This window comes from Amphibalanus amphitrite, unplaced genomic scaffold, assembly GCF_019059575.1.
Source record: "Amphibalanus amphitrite isolate SeventyFive unplaced genomic scaffold, NRLGWU_Aamphi_draft 001648F_arrow, whole genome shotgun sequence".
Taxonomy (NCBI): Eukaryota; Metazoa; Arthropoda; class Thecostraca; order Balanomorpha; family Balanidae; genus Amphibalanus; species Amphibalanus amphitrite.
This window is the reverse complement of record NW_024883141.1, coordinates 104886-125666: the sequence shown is the minus strand read 5'-3', so window position 1 is coordinate 125666 and position 20781 is coordinate 104886. Positions and strand designations below refer to the sequence as shown.

At 49.8% G+C, this 20781-nt stretch overlaps 1 protein-coding gene across 1 annotated transcript; it reads left to right on the top strand.

Annotated features, from left to right (window-relative positions):
* The first annotated feature begins 2816 nt into the window (after positions 1–2816).
* LOC122374364 lies at positions 2817–19304 on the top strand. Its single transcript, XM_043353056.1, has 7 exons — positions 2817–2928; positions 12852–12971; positions 14115–14253; positions 15025–15205; positions 15602–15786; positions 16306–16770; positions 18367–19304. The coding sequence occupies exons 1-7, from the start codon at positions 2817–2819 to the stop codon at positions 18791–18793; spliced, it is 1629 nt and encodes a 542-aa protein (XP_043208991.1). The 3' UTR covers positions 18794–19304.
* Positions 19305–20781: the final 1477 nt, after the last annotated feature.

Genomic DNA, 20781 nt, shown 5'->3' with positions numbered 1-20781 from the left:
TCTTGAAGCTGATTTCGAGTTAAGCGCCCGTTTGAACATAAGAAGTAGTTTTGATAAAGGTTATGTAACATGTTACGAAGCTATCGGTGGTGGTTGTCACCCACTCTAAATGGCCGGCAGGAAGCCTGTAGGTCGACCTGACCTGACCCGACCCGATCTACCCCAAATGCATGAAGTCATCATCTTTGTTCAAAACTAACATGGAAATCGTACTCGGGACCCCGATATCAGCTACGGCTCACAAAGTTCTAGCAGGTCCCGATTTTCCCTATATTTTTGGGCGTTGACATAAGATGACCCGGCCAAGACCTTGAAATTGGGCATCATCGACTTTCTTTCATCACGGGCAGCATTCTCGCGTTTCTGCGAAGCTCTACCTCGATCAGGGGCCGAAAGCATACCTTAGCGTTACGTTGGTAAACGTTTTACCTTAGCGACCCGTAAAACACGAATTTATCTTCGCCTCCAGCTCTGTGCGAGCCACCGCTTCGTCAAACCCGGGTGGACGACGAGGGTCGTTTGGGAACAAAGGACAGAGGCCATTCTTATAAAGAAAAGGACGGAGGGACGGAAGGAAAAAAAGAACTCAATGAATTAAACGATTCCGTCCTTTTTGGTTATCATAAAGGTTCCGTCCCTCTACCCCTCCCCCTTCGTTGTTTTGCTAGGATGCGTTTTTCGTCTAAATGATCAAGAGCTTTAGTAAATGAAACAGGAATTATTTCCTGCAATATTTTCTTATAAATTTCGTCACAAAGAATGCAATAAGACTAAGAAAATACTGTGTGATCGCTATATGGGTATAATAAAATGAGAACCTGCAATTATTTGGGATCATATTTGAATTTTTATGGGACCGGGGACTGTTGTCTGCTACGATACATAGCCTTGGCCAGAGGCCTTGGCTACGATCAAGGATAATATAGATAGGCGAAGTATGTAATATGTTGTAGTCTTTCCTGCTAGGCTGAAACCCACCAAAGATTGTTTTTGCGTATAAATGTGGTAATGCCTATGTCTTACTCAGTGATAGGATGTCTAATAAGCGGTAAGGGAACAACGCAGACACCCTGAGTTAGCGTGGCGGCTCGGGACAAGCGGTAGAGATAAAAGAGGAGGGGATACTGATAAGGCATCTTTCGCTCTAGGGGACGACGCGGCGAGCGGCGAACGCGCGCGGCGGCTCGGGATGAAAGGGATGGAGAGAGGGAAGGAGTAGGTAGAGAGAGAGAGAGACGGGGGGCGCAGGTGTTGTTTTGACGAACTGACGCTAAAGAGGGGGGAGGGGGAGCGGGGGAAGAAATGGCCTGTGGATCTTCTATGTGTGGGGACAGCGAGGACAGTCCAGCGAGAGCGCTTGAGCGTGGTGGAGTGTATACGAATTTCTCTGCGTGCAAACAAGAACTTTAAGTGCTAACGAGAAGTTGTAGTGCCACGTGACTCAGACCTCCAACCGTGATACCAGTCGAGGCGCCAGAGGACACAGGGCACAGGCCAGGTGAGGGTGGAGCTACTGGGAGGCAGTTGCAAACAGTAAACACCTACCACTTACTGGATATTGCATCTCAAGGTGTCCAATCCTGCCTGTTAATGTGTATGCCCGATAAACAACGATAGCTGCAGAACGATAAGGTGGCGGTCTATAGGTACTTGGTCTGCATGTCAAATTGACTAATTTTCGTGTGAAATAACTCCCGACCAATGTCATACAGTTCACATATCGATTAGCACGCAGCCTGAAACACATTTCGCACAAGTTGCTCTCGCAACCAGCTAAATATCGTATCAATGCCGTAAAAAAGCGCTGCTGAAGAGCAGCGCTATTTCTGATGCGTTATTTTTCACGAACAACGCAAAGTCTTACGTCACCAGAGGCGTCTTTGTCTCTTTATGATACGGAAACGCGTCCTTTTGGGTGGGGGTAGCGTCAATCTGGCTTCGTTCTTTTAACGGGTTCCGTCTTTCGTCTTCGTCCTTTTATGATAACCAAATTCCGTCTAATCTCAGAAATGACGGAGCGTCCCTCCGTTCTTTTCTTTATAAGAATGGCCACAGGACGGTGATGATGGGGATGGTGGGTGGGCAAACACTCCGCGCACCCCTTGTACACCGCGGCTCGGCTCACACTGCGCGTGTTATCGGCCGACCACGGCGGGCCGCCGCGGTTCTGTTTGTTCTTCTCCACCCTTCTCGTTATCGCCCCCCCCCCTCCCCCTCCCCCTTCCCTGGACCCCACTGGCTCGGTGTCGCGTCGTGTCACCTCGGCCCGCTAATCACGATTCAACGTCCCGTTAATGCTTGATTAGCGTGTCCTCCGATCAACTCCCCTCCCTGTTTGGCTGTGAAAGGCCGTCAACACCCGGGTTTATCTTCGCCTCCAGCTCTGTGCGAGCCACCGCCAAACACCCCAAAGGAACCAAGGGTATGTGTATTCATACTAGATTATGCGCGCGTGTCCCGTTCACAGGGTTCACAGGCGGTACCTGTCAGCAAGTGGGTTCCACGGCTCGGTTCCTTTATGGTACTCCGCCACACACGATGGGGGCCGGACCGGACACTGGGCCGCCTGTGGCCGCAGCCGCCGGGAACCGCGCCAATTGAGCGCGTCGGCCGCGCCGTTCTCTTTCGTTGCCACGTACTCGACGGATACAGCGAACTCATGGAACGCCGTCCAGAACAGGGGCTGACGCAGCAGCGCCATAATCAGTGGCGACCCCGACCATCCCCTCCCCCAGACCCCCACCACCCCCATGTTATCGGACCGGATCAGCACGCGGTGCCCGCCCCATCTCTCTCCCCACACCAAACATGCCACCATGACGGGGATGAGCTCCAGCCACGTCATGGATGGCGCGACGTCACACTGCAGCTCGCGGGGCAACTCCATCATCCACCATTCGTCTCCGTGCCACGCCCCCATCCCCCGACGTGAGCTGTCCGTGTTCATCACAATACAGTGGTCGTACTCGCCCGGTGGCGGGAGGGGGGGGGGGGGGGAAATGCCGTTCCACATCGGCAAAAATGGCCCACCACCGTAAAACCGCCCGTATATCGGCCGTGATCCGCACCCGGCGGTTCGGTCCGCTAACAGGGTGCGCCGCATCTACCAGGCGTCTAGTGAACGCCCTCCCCGGCGGGACGCACTTGCTGGCGTGCACTAGACGTCCCACCACCGACAGCAGTTCCCGCTGTGTGCATTTCTGTCGCCCGAGCAATGTCTTTAGTAACTCCTGGATGCCCACTAGCTTGGCGTCTGGCAACGCTAGGGTCATTGTTTCTGTGTCGATCACAACCCGAGAAGCTCCATCCGTGTTGATGGCGGGCGCATTTCCGCTCGGCCAGCGGCACGCCCACTTCCGCACAAATGTCTCGCAGTCTCGCATACGCTACGTCGGCACTGTCCGATCCTCCGCGCCCTACCCCGAAGAAGTCATCTAAATAATTGCGTATATACACGTCCGATGTCTGATCCTGGAACACATAGGCGCAAACCTGTGGCAAAATCATTGAAAATCCGTGGACTGCTTCTAGCCTCAAATAGCAGACAAACCTGGTAGTATAGTACCTAAACCGTCCCAACAGAACCCCAGTGGCGCCCACTGGCCGGGCCGGACCGGTATAAGTTTGAATGCATTTTTAACATCGGTCTTGAACAGCAAGGTCCCGGCGCCTCCAGCTAGGAAAATCAACCGCACGGCCTCGTCGAATGACGTGTACGTCACACGAAACTCGTCTGGGTCTATCCCGGCGTTGACCCCGACATCTCTCGACTGTGATAGATCTAAAATGAGCCGCACTTCGCCATTAGGTTTATCGCGCGCACTCAACGGGTTCACTATCATGTTCGGCAGCGATGGAGCACGGAACGGTCCCCGTGTCGTACCGTCCGCGACCTCTCGCCGAATGGCTGCCGTCACCCCGGCACGGCGCCGTTCGGCGGACTGATTGTTTTTCGCGAAACGGCCCCGCGCCGCACCGCGGTATCCAATGTCAGCCCCGTGCCGGAACCGCCCAACGACAGTTTCTCTGGCATCGACCATTTCCCACAGCCTGTCGCTTGGCTTCCACCCTTCTGCACTGTCGATGGCGTAGGATCATGTAGGATTCTAATTATGAATACGCCCCCGAAGTCAAGCCTAGGATTGTTTAATCGCAGTACCACAGCCTGCCGTGCCGGGCTATCTGCTGTTTGCACTTGCCTGACCGGCCCGCCGCGCCGGCGCCGCGGTGTGCGTTATGAGTCACGCAAGGTCGTCTTTCCGCGCGTCCGCCCGCTCGGCCGCACGTTCCCTTATCCCTGTCGCCGCACCCCTTTTTTTTTGTTTCTCTCTCTCTCTCTCTCTCTCTCTCTCTCTCTCTCTCTCTCTCTCTCTCTCTCTCTCTCTCTCTCTCTCTCTCTCTCTCTCTCTCTCTCTCTCTCTCTCTCTCTTCCTCTCCCTCCTCTCTCTCTCTCTTCCGCCCTCTATCCTCTCTCTCCCTCTCTCTCTCTCCTCTCCTCTCCTCTCCTCTTTCCTCCCCTCCCCTCCTCTCCGTCCGTCCCAGGCCATCCTCCCTTGTTTGTCGGTTTGTCGGCGGTGTAGCTTTTATCACCGCTACGGCCGCCCAGGCCGTAAGTAAATAGCACCACTGGGTCCACAGATTCCCCTCATGTCCGGCTTTCGCGTTTGACGCGAGCACTAGTCAGCGAGTTTGCCGCGCTGCGTTTCTGCTGGGCTATACGCGTTGAACTTGGCATGTCTGGCAGGCGCCGCTATTGCGCCAGGTATATATCGATACCATACCGAGGCCGCGATGACATGCACACGCACCGACCAGTTGGCGACATGTTGACCCTGTTAATGTCATCTAGACCGCCTTGCCGACGCCGGGTCTAAGCCAACAGAAATGTGACGCCCACACCACGTGGTCAGAATATAACCGGATCCAGTCATTCCAGCCGGTGGTCCAACCTACATACACTAACCGTCGCGTTCACTGTCTTGCTGGGGGAGAGCCGGCGCCGGCCGAGACGAGACGAGACGAGTCGGCCGTTTGGGGTGACGTCCTTGAGGCTCGCTTTGGCGGAGCTTAATGACGTCCCATTGGCGACCGAAACTGGTCTGATGACCTGGGCATTCCAGCCCAATCAGGAGCCGGACGGCAGGGGGAGGGGGGGGGTCCAACTGACCCCCTCCCCACACGCTAGACGCAACAGAACGCCGCACACGGGCGAGGGATGATAGGTGTACGGATCAGGCTCATTCGAAAGCCCGACCCATCAGTATCACAAGCGGCGGCCGCCGCCGCGACGGGACAGTGACGACCTGCAGTTGTGCAGTTACATTCCGACTTAGCGTTGGAAACGGTCTAACATGAACCTTCTTGTTGATACGTGCCCTGGGGAAAGACCGCAGTCGACACAGCCAGCCGGGAACCACCGCGGCACGTCAGCGTGACACTCACCATATCAATCCGCCTAGCGCTCAAAGCCAGCCGAAATCGGGGCGCCCGGGGCACCCGGCTAGCCGACATTCATTCATTCCGGTTCCCACCGGTGGTGTATTTGAACAGGTACAAAGAAAGCGAGTGAGAACAGCCCATGGAACAGAAAACAGATGGCGTACATGGCAGTTCTAATAGATAGATGGCGCTGCTCGTGGAAGGGGGTTGGATTTAGGATATGTACATGCTAGTATTGTTAGAGTGGTCAGTCAGTGTTAGTAGTTAAGTAGGTTGTAGGTAAGAGCAGCGCCATTGCCATTAGATTCACACAGTGCATACAGTGAATGCAGCTGAGGAGAAATCTCACATCCCCCTCACGCCACCACCGGGGCAGTGTGATCGCCCAAACGACTGTCCCCACTGCTCACCATCGGCGGCCCACCTGGCCAGGCCGGGACGGTGCCGTCCACGGCCCTGGGGAGAGCTGGGGGATGCTTCCCCAGCCGGGGAGATCTGATGGCTACCTCCCCGGCGCTCCAGGCGGGCCGCCAGCCCCCGCCCGCACCGCCCGGCAAGCAACCCCGGACGGTGCCCCCTAACCACCGACCGGGCGAGCGAAGCGTCGACCCGTCTAGGTCGGCGCTCCGCACGCCCGGCCGGCCGACCGACATACAATGCATCTCTGCACGGCGTCGTGACACTGACTGGGGCGGTCTATTCTGCGCGCACACCCAGTCTGGAATCATCACTGCACCGCAGAGTGACACTGACTATTTCGATCTACCCGACGCACATGTCCAGCCAAGTGTATCTCCCTCCCCCCCCCCACCCCCACCCTCCGTTATGTGGCCATTCTTATAAAGAAAAGAACGGAGGGACGCTCCGTCATTTCTGAGATTAGACGGAATTTGGTTATCATAAAAGGACGAAGACGAAAGACGGAACCCGTTAAAAGAACGAAGCCAGATTGACGCTACCCCCACCCAAAAGGACGCGTTTCCGTATCATAAAGAGACAAAGACGCCTCTGGTGACGTAAGACTTTGCGTTGTTCGTGAGAAATAACGCATCAGAAATAGCGCTGCTCTTCAGCAGCGCTTTTTTACGGCATTGGTACGATATTTAGCTGGTTACGAGAGCAACTTGTGCGAAATGTGTTTCAGGCTGCATGCTAATCGATATGTGAACTGTATGACATTGGTCGGGAGTTATTTCACACGAAAATTAGTCAATTTGACAAGCAGACCAACTAGACCAAGTACCTATAGACCGCCACCTTATCGTTCTGCAGCTATCGTTGTTTATCGGGCATACACATTAACAGGCAGGATTGGACACCTTGAGATGCAATATCCAGTAAGTGGTAGGTGTTTACTGTTTGCAACTGCCTCCCAGTAGCTCCACCCTCACCTGGCCTGTGTCCTGTGTCCTCTGGCGCCTCGACTGGTATCATGGTTGGAGGTCTGAGTCACGTGGCACTACAACTTCTCGTTAGCACTTAAAGTTCTTGTTTGCACGCAGAGAAATTCGTATACACTCCGCCAGGCTCAAGCGCTCTCGCTGGACTGTCCTCGCTGTCCCCACTCACAGAGAAGATCCACAGGCCATTTCTTCCCCCGCTCCCCCTCCCCCTCTTTAGCGTCAGTTCGTCAAAACAACACCTGCGCCCCCCGGCGTCTCTCTCTCTCTCTACCTACTCCTTCCCTCTCTCCCTCCCTTTCATCCGGAGCCGCCGCGCGCGTTCGCCGCGCGCCGCGTCGTCCCCTAGAGCGATAAGATGCCTTATCAGTATCCCCTCCTCTTTTATCTCTACCGCCTGTCCCGAGCCGCCACGCAAACTCAGGATGTCCATGCGTTGTTCCCTTACCGCTTATTCGACACCCTATCACTGAGTAAGACATATTCATTACCACATTTATACGCAAAAACAATCTTTGGTGGGTTTTAGCCTAGCAGGAAAGACTACAACATATTACATACTTCGCCTATCTATTATATCCTTGATCGTAGCCAAGGCTAGGTATGTATCGTAGCAGACAACAGCCCCCGGTCCCATAAAAATTCAAATATGATCTCAAATAATTGCAGGTTCTCATTTTATTATACCTATATAGCGATCACACAGTATTTTCTTAGTCTTATTGCATTCTTTGTGACGAAATTCATAAGAAAATATTGCAGGAAATAATTCCTGTTTCATTTACTAAAGCTCTTGATCATTTAGACGAAAAACGCATCCTAGCAAAACAACGAAGGGGGAGGGGTAGAGGGACGGAACCTTTATGATAACCAATAAGAACGGAATCGTTTAATTCATTGAGTTCTTTTTTTCCTTCCGTCCCTCCGTCCTTTTTCTTTATAAGAATGGCTTATGACCGGCCCCTCCCCAGAACCCAGCCGCCGCTGGAGACCGCTCCCAACGCCCCATCTCCCCTCCCTGGGCCTCGGCACGGCCGACCTGTTTGTCTTAGCGCGCAGCTGCGTGCCCTCAAACTCTCCCTCTCTGCTCTCCCACCCTCCGCTATCGTCCCGACCGGTCGTAAGCTCCAATATTTGCTCAGCCGCGACAACACCTCGCTGACGGCGCCTCGTCTTTCGGCGTATGCCGTCTAGTGGTGTTAGTTTCAGAAAATGTATGTCCAATGTCCGTCCAATTCCAATACTTACGTCGATTTCCGTCCAAAATGTTTAAGCCAGCCATTTGTCCAAAGATGTCCGAAACCTACGCAATAGTTTACACTTAACACTGTTATCTATTTTTTATGTATTTTATCAGCTTTAATGTGTTAATCATCTCAAAGGCTGAACTTTCTATTCGCCAATCAGTGTTAACCACGATTGCTTTATAAAAATGCTGAGGTGTAGCAATGATTGTCCAAAGTTGTCCAAAGCCTGCCGTCATTGTCCAACCGAATTCCGAATTGGACATTGGACAAAATCGGAATTCCACAGATTCAAGCTACGATTGACACCACTAAATTGCCGTCTCACCCAATGCCGCTGCGCCCCGATGGAGGCCACTAGATACCCGCCCCTCTCCTACACGTGCCCGCCTGTTCTGGATCAGTTCGCACCATTACCTGCCGGGTATACTCGCGAGTTACGTCACGTGTCAGGTCATACCCGTCGTCGGGCCAGATATGGCTCGACGGGGACCACAGTTGCCAGGTCCTCCTGTGCACACGGCATATACGGATCAGGTCACACCCGTCGGCCGTGGCCATGGCACGACGGGGACCACAGTTGCCAGGTCATCCTGTTCACACGGCATATACGGATCAGGTCACACCCGTCGGCCGTGGCCATGACACGACGGGGACCACAGTTGCCAGGTCCTCCTGTGCCCACGGCATGTACGGATCAGGTCACACCCGTCGGCCGTGGCCATGACACGACGGGGACCACAGTTGCCAGGTCATCCTGTTCACACGGCATGTACGGATCAGGTCACACCCGTCGGCCGTGGCCATGACACGACGGGGACCACAGTTGCCAGGTCATCCTGTTCACACGGCATGTACGGATCAGGTCACACCCGTCGGCCGTGACCATGACACGACGGGGACCACAGTTGCCAGGTCATCCTGTGCACACGGCATATACGGATCAGGTCACACCCGTCGGCCGTGGCCATGACACGACGGGGACCACAGTCGCCCGGTCATCCTGTTCACACGGCATGTACGGATCAGGTCACACCCATCGGCCGTGGCCATGACACGACGGGGACCACAGTTGCCAGGTCATCCTGTTCACACGGCATGTACGGATCAGGTCACACCCGTCGGCCGTGGCCATGACACGACGGGGACCACAGTCGCCCGGTCATCCTGTTCACACGGCATGTACGGATCAGGTCACACCCGTCGGCCGTGGCCATGACACGACGGGGACCACAGTTGCCAGGTCATCCTGTGCACACGGCATGTACGGATCAGGTCACACCCGTCGGCCGTGGCCATGACACGACGGGGACCACAGATGCTGGCCTCTCTAGGCGCACGGTGTCGTGGTCAGCTAGATACCCGCCCCTCTCCGTCACGCCCAATTCTATAGCGCCCGTCGAACGGGCCTCCCCCTATCCCGTCTCCTCGTGGCCGTTCTACCTAGATTCTTCCCCCCCCCCCCCGCAGCCTATCGCTGCGCCCACCTGTCATCCTGCGTCCGTCTCCTGTCGCTCCGTTGATGTTGTCCTGTCATTCCGTACACCAAACCGAGCACTTATATCGCGTTCGTCGCGCGCGCCGCGCGAGAAACACTCCGCGCACCCCTTGTACACCGCGGCTCGGCTCACACTGCGCGTGTTATCGGCCGACCACGGCGGGCCGCCGTGGTTCTGTTTGTTCTTCTCCACCCTTCTCGTTATCGCCCCCCCCCCCTCCCCCTCCCCCTTCCCTGGACCCCACTGGCTCGGTGTCGCGTCGTGTCACCTCGGCCCGCTAATCACGATTCAACGTCCCGTTAATGCTTGAATAAGAGCTACAGCGACACAGAAAGCGTATTCGATAGCTTTTTTAACCCGCGCCCGGCTGGGGGTCCTGGCTTTCCACGCCCTGCTGGGGGGGGGGGGTGTTTGAACACCCCCCCTTCTAACTCGGCTCCTGGGCCACGTAGCGATACGCGGAAGGCGGCGTTCGAAAGAGCGTCAAAAATAATGAGGAAATCACTTCAGTCAATTTTTTGGTCAGGTCAAAGGTCAGGTCACCAGAGGTCATTGAAGGCAAAATTTCGCCGATTTCCAGGTCGAATGTCGACAATTTCCAAGAAGCCAACGCATAACTCGGGAACCAATAGAGCTACAGCGCCGCGGAAAAGCGCATTCGATAGCCCTATTAACGCCCTTTCTGAGTAATTCTCTCAGATTTGACCTAACGTCAACGGTTTTGCCTGCAGAGTGCAGGGGGCAAAAACTGCAAAAATAGCCGATTTTTTCGGAAACAGTTTTTCTGCAAAACTTTTGACCCAAGCATTGTACAAGCTTACTTTTACCGGTATCGTGTTCCTCTCGTCAAGACGCATCGAATGAACTATAACTTGACCTTGAAAGGTCAACTTGAAAATTTGACCTCAGGTCAAGGTCATGACCTGACCGGAAAGGGTCATGTTGCATATCAGTCGATCCGTATCGTCGAGCTGAACACATCTAAGGCGTTTTCATCGCTCTAGCATGCCTCTATCAAAAGTTATTTGCGAAAAACTGTTAGATACCATTCGTGACCTAAGATGACCTCAGGGCATAAACAGGGGTCACGAACACCATTTTCATGTTCAGTGTGTCTAAACCACTTGTAATTCAGTGTTTGGGAGTGTTTATAATGTCTTTCGTCCAAAAGAGGCGCATTTCAATTTTCTCCCATTGACTTATAATGGGGAGGTCGCAAAATTGACCTGACCTTAGGTCATCGATATCAAAAATCTGAGATAAACATTTTGTACATACTATTGCTCTTAGCAATCGCTGAAAGTTTCAAAGCGATCGGTCACTCGGTGTAGCTATGACAGACATTGAAACTTTTTATGAGGTGAGGTCACTTCAAGTGACCTGGTGACCTGACCTTGAATGACCTTGGTCTGAAATTTTCACAACATGTGTAGAATTGATGTATGATAAGGTGTACCAAAAACGGCGGCGCTCCGCGCCGCCGTTTTTGAAATATTTGCGAAAAACCACAAGGGGGGGGTGTTCAAACACCCCCCAGCAGGGCGCGGGTTAAAGCTCTTTCGCCAACTTCGCCTCAGATTTGACTTCGGGTCTATGGCTTGTGTACCACAGAGGCCAAACAGATAAGCGGACGGATTTTGCCGAAACATTTGTTCTGTGACAACCTATGATTCAAAGAATGTGTATGATATTCATGTTATCACCATTCACCTTCGTGTTTGTTTCGTCGAAACGGGTCGCATGGCTTACAATTTGAACTTAAAAACTTAACTATAAAATTTGATATCAGGTAAAGGTCATGTCGACCTGACTGGAAAAGAACCTGCTGCATGTGGATCGATCTGTGTTGCTGAGCTGAACACACTCCAGGCATGCTGTCATCGCTCTACAGCGTCTCCATCAAAAGTTGTCGAAAATGTGTTAGATGACCAAATGACTGACCATTCGAGTCATTACTCATTACTGGTCATTAGCTGCACCTTGTCCCTAAAATGACCAGAGGTGCCATGGCTACAAAAGTATCTAGCTTTTTTAGCATATTCGTTCAAAACAGAGCGCATTCGTGCTTCATCCCAAATCTTATCATGATGATTGGTGAGGTCACATATTTGACCTGAATCACTTCTCAAATGTAAAATCCCAGAGTCATGAACTGTTGGCACTTATAATCCCATTCATTACACCAAATTCAGACTTATAGGAGATAATCTATAGGAATGACAAGATTGCAGTTTTTAGAGGCATTAAAACTGACCTTGACATGACATTGTGACCTGACGTCAGGTGACCTGTGCTTGATTTGTATGCCCGATGCAAATGTGATATACGATAAGATATGCCGCTGTTTTCGTGGCGCTGCGCGCCGAGGTTTTTCTCAACACACGAAAAAAAAACGGGAGTGTGGCTAAAAACACCCCTACCTATCAAGACGAAGACCGGGAACCCGACCCCCCCCCCCCCCACTGAAAAATCCGTGGCGACGCCCCTGACTACAGACCTTTGCGTCTGTGTTGCCTGTTGCTGTGGTAATGTGCAACCCACCTATTTAGATAGAGATTGTGAATGGACATTTGAAATACTCGTTTGATGATTGCGTAGCATGTGCCAAGAAGTTCAACTGAACTTCAAAACCTACCAATACCTGAAAACAATACAAAAACGTCGCTGACACTGTTCAATGGTCATGCCATTTCATGCATGCATATGCAATATGCATACTGGCAATGCTTGGTGCAAAGTTCGATAGACTCAACTTTGTCCGACTATTGAGAGCTGTAACTATCTAGCTATAGTATCCTCGAACAACTATTTCGATAATAAACTTGAGAGTTTACCGAGTAGTGTCAGTTGCAATACTGAATACTAGCCGTTTTCACGACGGGCTATCCGGCGAGTGCACCTAATTTGACCAAATCTGCACCTAAGCTCTTTTACAGCAAATATCTTTATTTGATGAGTATATTTCCGTGTTTCAATCGATGAATCTCTCTGATAATATGACAAAGCAGGCATATAAGCAATTAGTGCAACCCTAGCCGATGGCTACTAAGAGACACACTGAGCCTCATTTGACCAAATCTGCACCTGATCTGCACCAGATATGCACCAGATGTGTACCAGATGGCCGTCGTGAAAACGGTTATTGTGAATTGTACCTATTTCTCTTCTACTGTTTTCTGCGAACATAGCAAAACCCTTTATGGATACCAATGGACAACTGACCTGATATGTGTGATTCCACATTGGTAACCTCAATCCCCCATTTTCAGATGAGTCGTCAGTGGTACAGGACGGGTGGCGGCCACACCCCATAATTCCGCCGTCCGTCGCCCGTCCCCGTCTAGTGGTGGTCGTCTCGTCAGCACCGCGCAGCGGCTCCAGCTTTCTAGGTGAGATACAGACTTACTATTATAGATGAAATCAAGTTTTGTATGTGAGCTCCAGCTTTCTAGGTGAGCTACAGTCTTATATACGTGAGCTCCAGCTTTCTAGGTGAGCTTCAGCTTTCTAGGTGAGCTACATACCTTTATCCATACGTGAGCTACAGACTCATAGGTGAGCTACAGTCTTTTATACGTGAGCTCCAGGTTTCAACTCATGATGTCCAGGCTTTCCATCGTCGTCTTATAGTTTTCTTTTATTTTCTTTCGGCATTTTCATCGTAAATGTGCTCAAACCACAGTCATTTCATATTGTGTTATCGATGATAACTAACACTTTTTAGCAGTCTCACTTGACTATATAATTCTATGACCTCCGTATCATATGATGTGTAGCCATCCGTGACCCTTCTTATGGTGGAATAAGCGGTCAATCGGTTAGCTGTCGTCATCACATCCCGTGTTTTAAATAGGATCGTACAGTCTTCGTACCATATGGTGCTGTCGACACCGTTAGTAAGGGGTCAGGTCAACCATCTGATATGTGATGCATCGCTCGGCTGAAAGCTAGCTGAGTGCCAATATCCGTTTGCGAGGCATACGATTATCCCTGTATAGGCGCTGGGTGAGACGGCGCTACGTCAACTCATCGTCAAGTAATTAACAGAAGGTGAATGATCTTCGTTTTGTTCCCTTTTCACCTACTCGATTCCTTATTCACTGGCGATCGGAGTGTAATCGCCACGCCGATTGTGGATTGCTCTTGATCGTCAATACATACATACATACATACATACATACTCCCCATACCATAGTTTCATTCGAAACTACATAAAACCTTAAATTACCCGCGACGCCAGGACAGGACATCCGTTATCTTACACTAAATTAATTCACACAATGCCCAGCAAAATCTTATGAAACGATCCATTTATTTAATAATTTTAAAATGGCAATTATAATTTCAAAATAATACATCAGGGTAAGCAATCAATGGGACATACCTGATCCTTGGCGGCGCTCCCATTCCACCAACTAATCACCTTATTAGTTTCAGAGGCAATACTCTACAATACCTTCTGATACTCACAAGCAATGACGTAACAATGACAATGTGAAACAGCAAAGTAAACGTTGTTACCTTGTCCACAGGTCAGCTAATGTCAAGTCCACATAGCGCACTGTATTTCTTCGAGCCTTTCTGGTTTTACAAACATCTTTACAACAATAAGACTGCTGCTCCGTACAACTATGAAGCAGCAAGCGACCTCCACAACCTGCTTACTTGCAAGTGAGTTTGGCGGAAGCCGTAAGCCGCACATCAGGTCAACCGAATAATAATCTGATCTTTCGAGTAATAAAAACTGAGAAAGCTGCTTTGTCTGATACGAGTACATATAGGTGGTGCGAACCCCAATCCGCCTCAACAGAATTATTGATGCTCTTACCAGATGTGCTGTAGTCTCTTACCATCATTCGTTTGAAATCAGGTAAACATCAGACGTACCAACTCTCTTTTACTACTCACTCCTATACTCATACTTACCGGTTTAGGCTTGATGCGTCATTACTTAGTGATCATGATCATTACTTAGCAATAGCTAATGATTACTATTCGATTCAACGGCTGCAAGCATTCCTCATGTCAGCTAGATGTTCACTCTTACATTCGCTTTTATAATCAATTCAGAACCAAATTATTCTCATCCTTAATGACATTGCTTTGGCTCAGGCTGGCGTTCAACCCACCCAGAAAGCCGGTGGAGGCTAGTCTCTACTTAGGAGACCGTTTGGATGGCTTGGTGACCTTTATTACTTGAACACTCAATTCTAACGGGATAGGGTGGTTGCTACGGCGGCGAACCAGCAGAGGTGTTTAAATCAACGCAAAGTCTTAAGTCTCAAACTTAACTTCTCACCCCAACGGTCGTGAAATGGTCTAGAAAGATACAACAAAATATATCTTATCATCTAAATCAGTCAAGCAATACGATCTCAAGAACGACATACCTAATTCGCTCCCTAACTCTCGCTCACTCTCGCGTTTTTTCCCGTTCCCCAGTTTGGACGCTCTGCCGCCCATGTTTGCCGAACGAAAACACCGTGGCTTCATCTGGAGGAAGCCCAAGGTACTGAAGCGCGACCCCAGTAGAGCGCACCTGACTTCACTGTGTCTCAGCACTTCAATACGTGTTATCAAGACGATCCGACCCCGGCTGGCAAAAGTCTTACCCCTTCTGGAGGTAAGTACTTGAAACAGGAACTGGTTAACTTTATAGGGATGGAGTGGGGCTTGGTAGAGGGTTTTTATGGAGTTTGTTGCCCATTTCCTATGGCCAAGATTATATAGTGAGCCAAACGATTAGCTAGGTGCATTTAAGATAACTTGTTCATGGTTTTGTCTATGAATTGAACATCTTCAAAGAAGTCCATCCTTGTGGTAGGTGTAGGTCTATATGTGCATTTGCATTTCGTGTCTGTGCGAGTTGTTGGGTACGTGCATTGCAGCTGAAAAATGCACAAAACGTTCCTCAATCACGCTGTTCAGTGTTCAAGCTCAAAGCATAATATCCATAACAAATTGTTATCACACTCTCATCTGGCGTACACATAACTACGATCCACATTTCCACACTCAGCGGACGGATCTGGACGTGCGGGTCATCCACCTGGTGCGCGATCCACGCGCGATCCACAACTCGCTCCTGACGAAACACCACGCATGGCCTGAATGGCGTAGGAACGCCTCATTGCTGTGTGAAGACATCCGAGCTGATTTACGGGCCTCTCAGAGCATCAGCAGTGACCGCTGGACGGGCGTGAGGTGGGTCTTTGAGATCTAGAGGAGGTTAGAGCTGGGGAACAACTGGGGAAAACTGAGGGAAACTAGGGGGGGGGGGAGGAATGGATATTAGGGAGTACGTCATTTGAATATGTTCGGGAGATTACGGCTCAAGTATCCGTGAAGGGCAGAAGTGTATGTCGCACTAAACGACACCACTGTCAAAACCACGACAAAGACTAAGTTTATAAATGCCACGGAAATTTCGTTTTCTTGTATGGTAACTTGTAGTATCCCGAGGTCAAGCTTTTGTTCGTTTTCAACCATAGCTGTTAGATCTCGATAAGTATCGACTCGATAATCAAATTGGTTAGCTTTGTTAGGGTCGCATGTTTTAGAAGTCAGACGTCAAGTGAGTTACACTGTTCGGCTATTTCACTTGGAAACAGATGGAAGCTCTAAGGTGGCATTGTCTCTGCAGGTCTCCTTTATGTAAAAAATAGTTTTTCTCCGTCACGCGTGTCCTATTTATCGTTTGAATTTGTTTCTTCGTACACACAGGTACGAGGATTTGGTGGAAAAACCAGCAGAGGAGGCCAAGCGTCTATTTGAGTTTTTGCAGCTGCCGCTAGCAATGGAGACGTTAGACTTTATTCGAACACACGCCCGAAGTCACGACGCTCCTAAAAGTCCTGACACTGCGGGAAACTCCACTAAAAGAGACAACGGTCACGCTGGCGAAAACCGTGGCCAGGATGTCGCTGACGAAACCAAAGATGAAGAAACTCAAACAGTGGTACAAGAAGACAACAACCGCAGCCAGAATCAAATAGCGACAGCTGAAGACAAGCTCTCAGCACTGGCAGAAGGCAATCAGCATGGCCACCTCCGAAACACCGTGAAGGGGATTGCTGAGGGAATGGGCCGAATATCTGAAGCAGTGAGAAGTATTTTCGCAGCTGTGGGCGGCTCAACTGACGAGAAAGGATCACCTGGTTCGGGTCGATTCACCCGAAGGTTGCAGAGGTACGTAACAGTAGTCATGCACCTTTCCATGGTCATAATTCATATAAATGTTTGATTGTTTTGTGTCATTTACTTCTTAACCCGCGTCGGGCCGGGGGGGGGGGGTGTTTGAACACCCCCCCCCCTGAGGTTTTTCGCAGATATCTCAAAAACGGCGGCGCGGAGCGCTGCCGTTTTTGGCACACCTGTTTGTGCATCTTTTCCGCACATGTTGTAAAATTTCAGACCTGCAGGTCGCCTTAGGTCAGGTCACCAGGTCACGCCAAGTGACCTCACCTCAGAAAAAATAAGAATGCTCGTCATAGCTACACCGATTGATCGATTGCCTTGAAAGTTTCAGCGATTGATGAGAGTAACATTATCTATAAAATGTATATCTCGGAATTTTGATATCGGTGACTTAGCCTCAGGTCAATTTTGCGGCCTCTCCATTATAAGTCAAAGGGAGAAAATTGAAGAGCGTCTGTTTTGCACGAACGCTATTCTAGACACTTAAACATCGAGATGTAGGTAAAATTGACACACTGAACCGGAAAATGGCAGCTGTGACCCCTCGTTATGCCCCCGAGGTCATCTCAGGTCACGAACAGAATCTAACAGTTTTTCGCTAATAACGTCTGATAGAGGCGTGCTAGAGCGCTGAAAACGCCTTAGATGTGTTCGGCTCGACGTTACGGATCGACTGATATGCAACATGACCTTTTATGGTCAGTTCATGACCTTGACCTAAGGTCAAGTTTTCAAGTTGACCTTTCTAGGTCAAATTATAGTTCTTTCGACGCGTCTCGACGAGATGAACACGATGCTGGTAAAAGTATTGCCATGCCACTTTTGAGTCAAAAGTTATTGCCGAAAAAACGGTTTTCGTAAAAACGGCTATTTTTGGAGTTTTTGCCCTCTGGAGGCTAAACCGTTGACCTGAGGTCAAATCTGAGAGCATTAATCAGAAAGAACTGTAAAAGGGCTATCGAATGCGCTTTACTGCGGCGCTGTAGATCTATCGGTTCCCGAGATAGCCGTTGGCAGTTTCCAAAATGTTGAAATAGTCAACATTTTACCTTTGGTGACCTCTGGTGACCTGACCTTTGACCTGACCCAAAAATGACCGAGTGTTTTCGTCCTTATTTTGGACGTTCTTTCGATTGCCGCTTTTCGCGTGTCGCTACGTGGCCCAGGAGTCGAGTTAGAAGGGGGGGGGGGGTGTTCAGACCCCGCGGCCGGCGCGGAATCTCAGAGCACCGGCCCGGCGCAGATTCGCGGGGCTGGAGGGGGGGTAAATATTCCCCCCCTTGATTGCTACGTTTCCTTTACTTCTTCATAGAAATGGAACTTTTCCTTTGGAGTGTCATAGACAATTTACAGGCACGAATGTAGAGCCTCAGTACATAAATAATGATTCGGTGATCGAATCCCGACCCGTCTTCACATAGGTAGGAGTTGTGTAGCTGCACAGTGCACAGAAAAGAAAGACATACATGCTGTATGATATGACTAAAATCCATGCATGTATGAGGCATATGCTACTACAAACGATAATGTCTTACAGCTGCCATAAACGTGGTTTGAAGGTCTGACAGAACACGCGTTCTTTTACAGGTCCAATGTATCGGAACACATTCGTCCTGGTTCAAGAAACACCATTGCTGGGGCCATACGGAGGCGACGAGACACCGCACTGGTCAGCACACATCGCGGCACACCACGACGCCTTCTAGCAATCGGTGACGAAGACGAGCCTATCCAACAGAAACTAAAACCCAAGACCAGAGGGGGTCGAGCGCCCACCTTCCGCCGTTTGACCAGAAATGAGTATGTCAGAGCCTTGAAAAGACGGGAAATCTTTAAGAAGAAAAATAGACGTAGTTATTATTTTGATACTGTGCGAGGCGCAGAGTTTGATAGGCTGCACTGGATTCGTGAGCTGCCTCCTGCCGAGCGCAGCAACGTTGAAAATGTATGTGAAGACGTGTTGGCTAGTCTAGGCTATCCGCTTCGCTACCCAGATGAGAATAACGGGCTGTGATCAATTCAAGATCAATTTATCAAGGGCAGTATCAAAAGCTGGGTGACGATCAGGTTTTATAACCTAGAAATGTGATATTAGCAAATATGCAGTTCAATGGTTAGAATCTTCAGGTGACTAAGTACATGGTTAGATTGCCAAAAATAATTGCCAAGAGGTTGGCATGCATTTTTATATAGGATTTTAAAGCCAGGAACCATTCCCAACAAGTAAAACCCCAGAAATACGTAACATTACGACGTCAATGTAATGATATTGCTATTTTTTGATGAATGTGTGTAGTCCAGGGTCTTACATCAAATTGGTGATACCTTACACTTGTCCCTGTGGTGACCACGTGAATTAGTGTCTATAAACAGTGTCTAAATTTGTGGGCTGCAGGGTCCTTCTTGTGATTACTTTGTTCATGTTGTCTCGTGCAGAAACCTCCGATTTTAGGGGTCTGTAATGCCTCGCTTTCGAGGTATGTGTGATTAGGTGGCATTTCCTATTGCATGTTTGAACAACTACGCTTTAACCCTCGCCCGTATTGGTGTTTTTCCAGCCGCGAACGTATAAGGGGGGGTCCGTTGGACCCCCCCCCCTTGCCGTTTCGCCCCTGATCGAGCTAGAGCTTCGCGGAAAAAACGAGCGTGTTGCCCGTGACGAGAGGAAGCCGATGATACCTAATTTTAAGGTCCTAGGTCATTGGTTGACCTCGCAGGTCAGGTCAATGACCCAAAAGTCGGGAAAATCGGGACCTGTTAGAACGTCGTAAAGTGTGGCTGCTATTGGGTTTTTCGGGGCGCTGATCACGAATATCATGTTAGTTTTGATCACAGATGATGTCTTTATGCATTAAGTCCAGGTCGGGTCAGGTCAGGTCAGATCAACCAGTAGGGGTCCAGCCGGGTATTCCTAGTGGGTGTCAACCGCCTCTGACAGCTTCGTAACATGTTACGAAGGTGCCAAAACTACTTCGTAAGCGTTCATATGGTTGCTAAATTCGAATTCAGCTCCAAAAACTGGCCTAGAAACATGTAAAACTCGAAAAAGTGAACCGAGGTCACCAAAGGTCAATGACCTGACTTGACCTTCAGGTGACCTTGACACCCACCCTTATGCATGGGGGCAACATCATATCACATGTTTGAACGCTTGAAACCACGAAAAGACTGCAAACGCGCGGCTAATGCGAGCCGACATACGCCGAATCGCGATTCCGGCCAAACATGGTCTCGAAAAGTAGGTCACAGGTCAAAGGTCATTGGGGTCAGGGTCATGAAATTTTCAGGGTAGGTGTAAAATTGATTAACGCGAGGGTACTGAAAGTTTCGTCGCGATCGGCCGCTTTTTACGCGAGTTATTCGCGAAAAACCATGGGGGGGGTCCGTTCGACCCCCCCCCCCCTATACGGGCGAGGGTTAAACAAGCGTGAATGCGTGCTTGTTTGTGTATGTATATTTATGAGTATATCATATGTGGGTGGTTGCCAAGCTATATTGTACACGCTTGTGTTTCACTTCTTTGCGTTTTTGTCATAATTCCGCGGTGTATGAATATTGTTGGCATGTTTGACGGTTAAAAACACAATCACTCCTTTAATTATGACGTGTCTTGTAACATGTGTGGTATCGACTATCGGTCAACGTGAAGTGAATGCTTTATTCTGCTTTAATCGTAAACGGCAGTGCAAACAAATGTATTCTTTCATAGTTTGACGTAACGTTATTTGATAACGTTATTTGACGTTATTTGTTCTTCACAACTAACCGCGTTCGTTTTGATTTTTCGCACAAATAATTGGTAAAGGGTCAATATAACTAGGTGTACCTACTGACTAGTACTATGTTAATGTGAACATCAAAAACCAAAACACCCATACCGAACAGTCGTATTTCAACGTTCGTCGCTTGTAGATGACGTCATAGCTCCGATGCCGACATCCAGCCACTCGAAAGCAGTTAAAAAGGTAAGTGCTCGTAAATTACATTTGGAATTGCTGAAAA

Coding starts and splice junctions, on each gene's coding strand:
- LOC122374364 (XM_043353056.1), top strand. CDS start 2,817: ATGACGGGGATGAGCTCCAGCCACGTCATGGATGGCGCGACGTCACAC. Junction 14,254..15,024: donor CACAACCTGCTTACTTGCAA/GTGAGTTTGGCG, acceptor CCCGTTCCCCAG/TTTGGACGCTCTGCCGCCCA. Junction 16,771..18,366: donor TTCACCCGAAGGTTGCAGAG/GTACGTAACAGT, acceptor GTTCTTTTACAG/GTCCAATGTATCGGAACACA.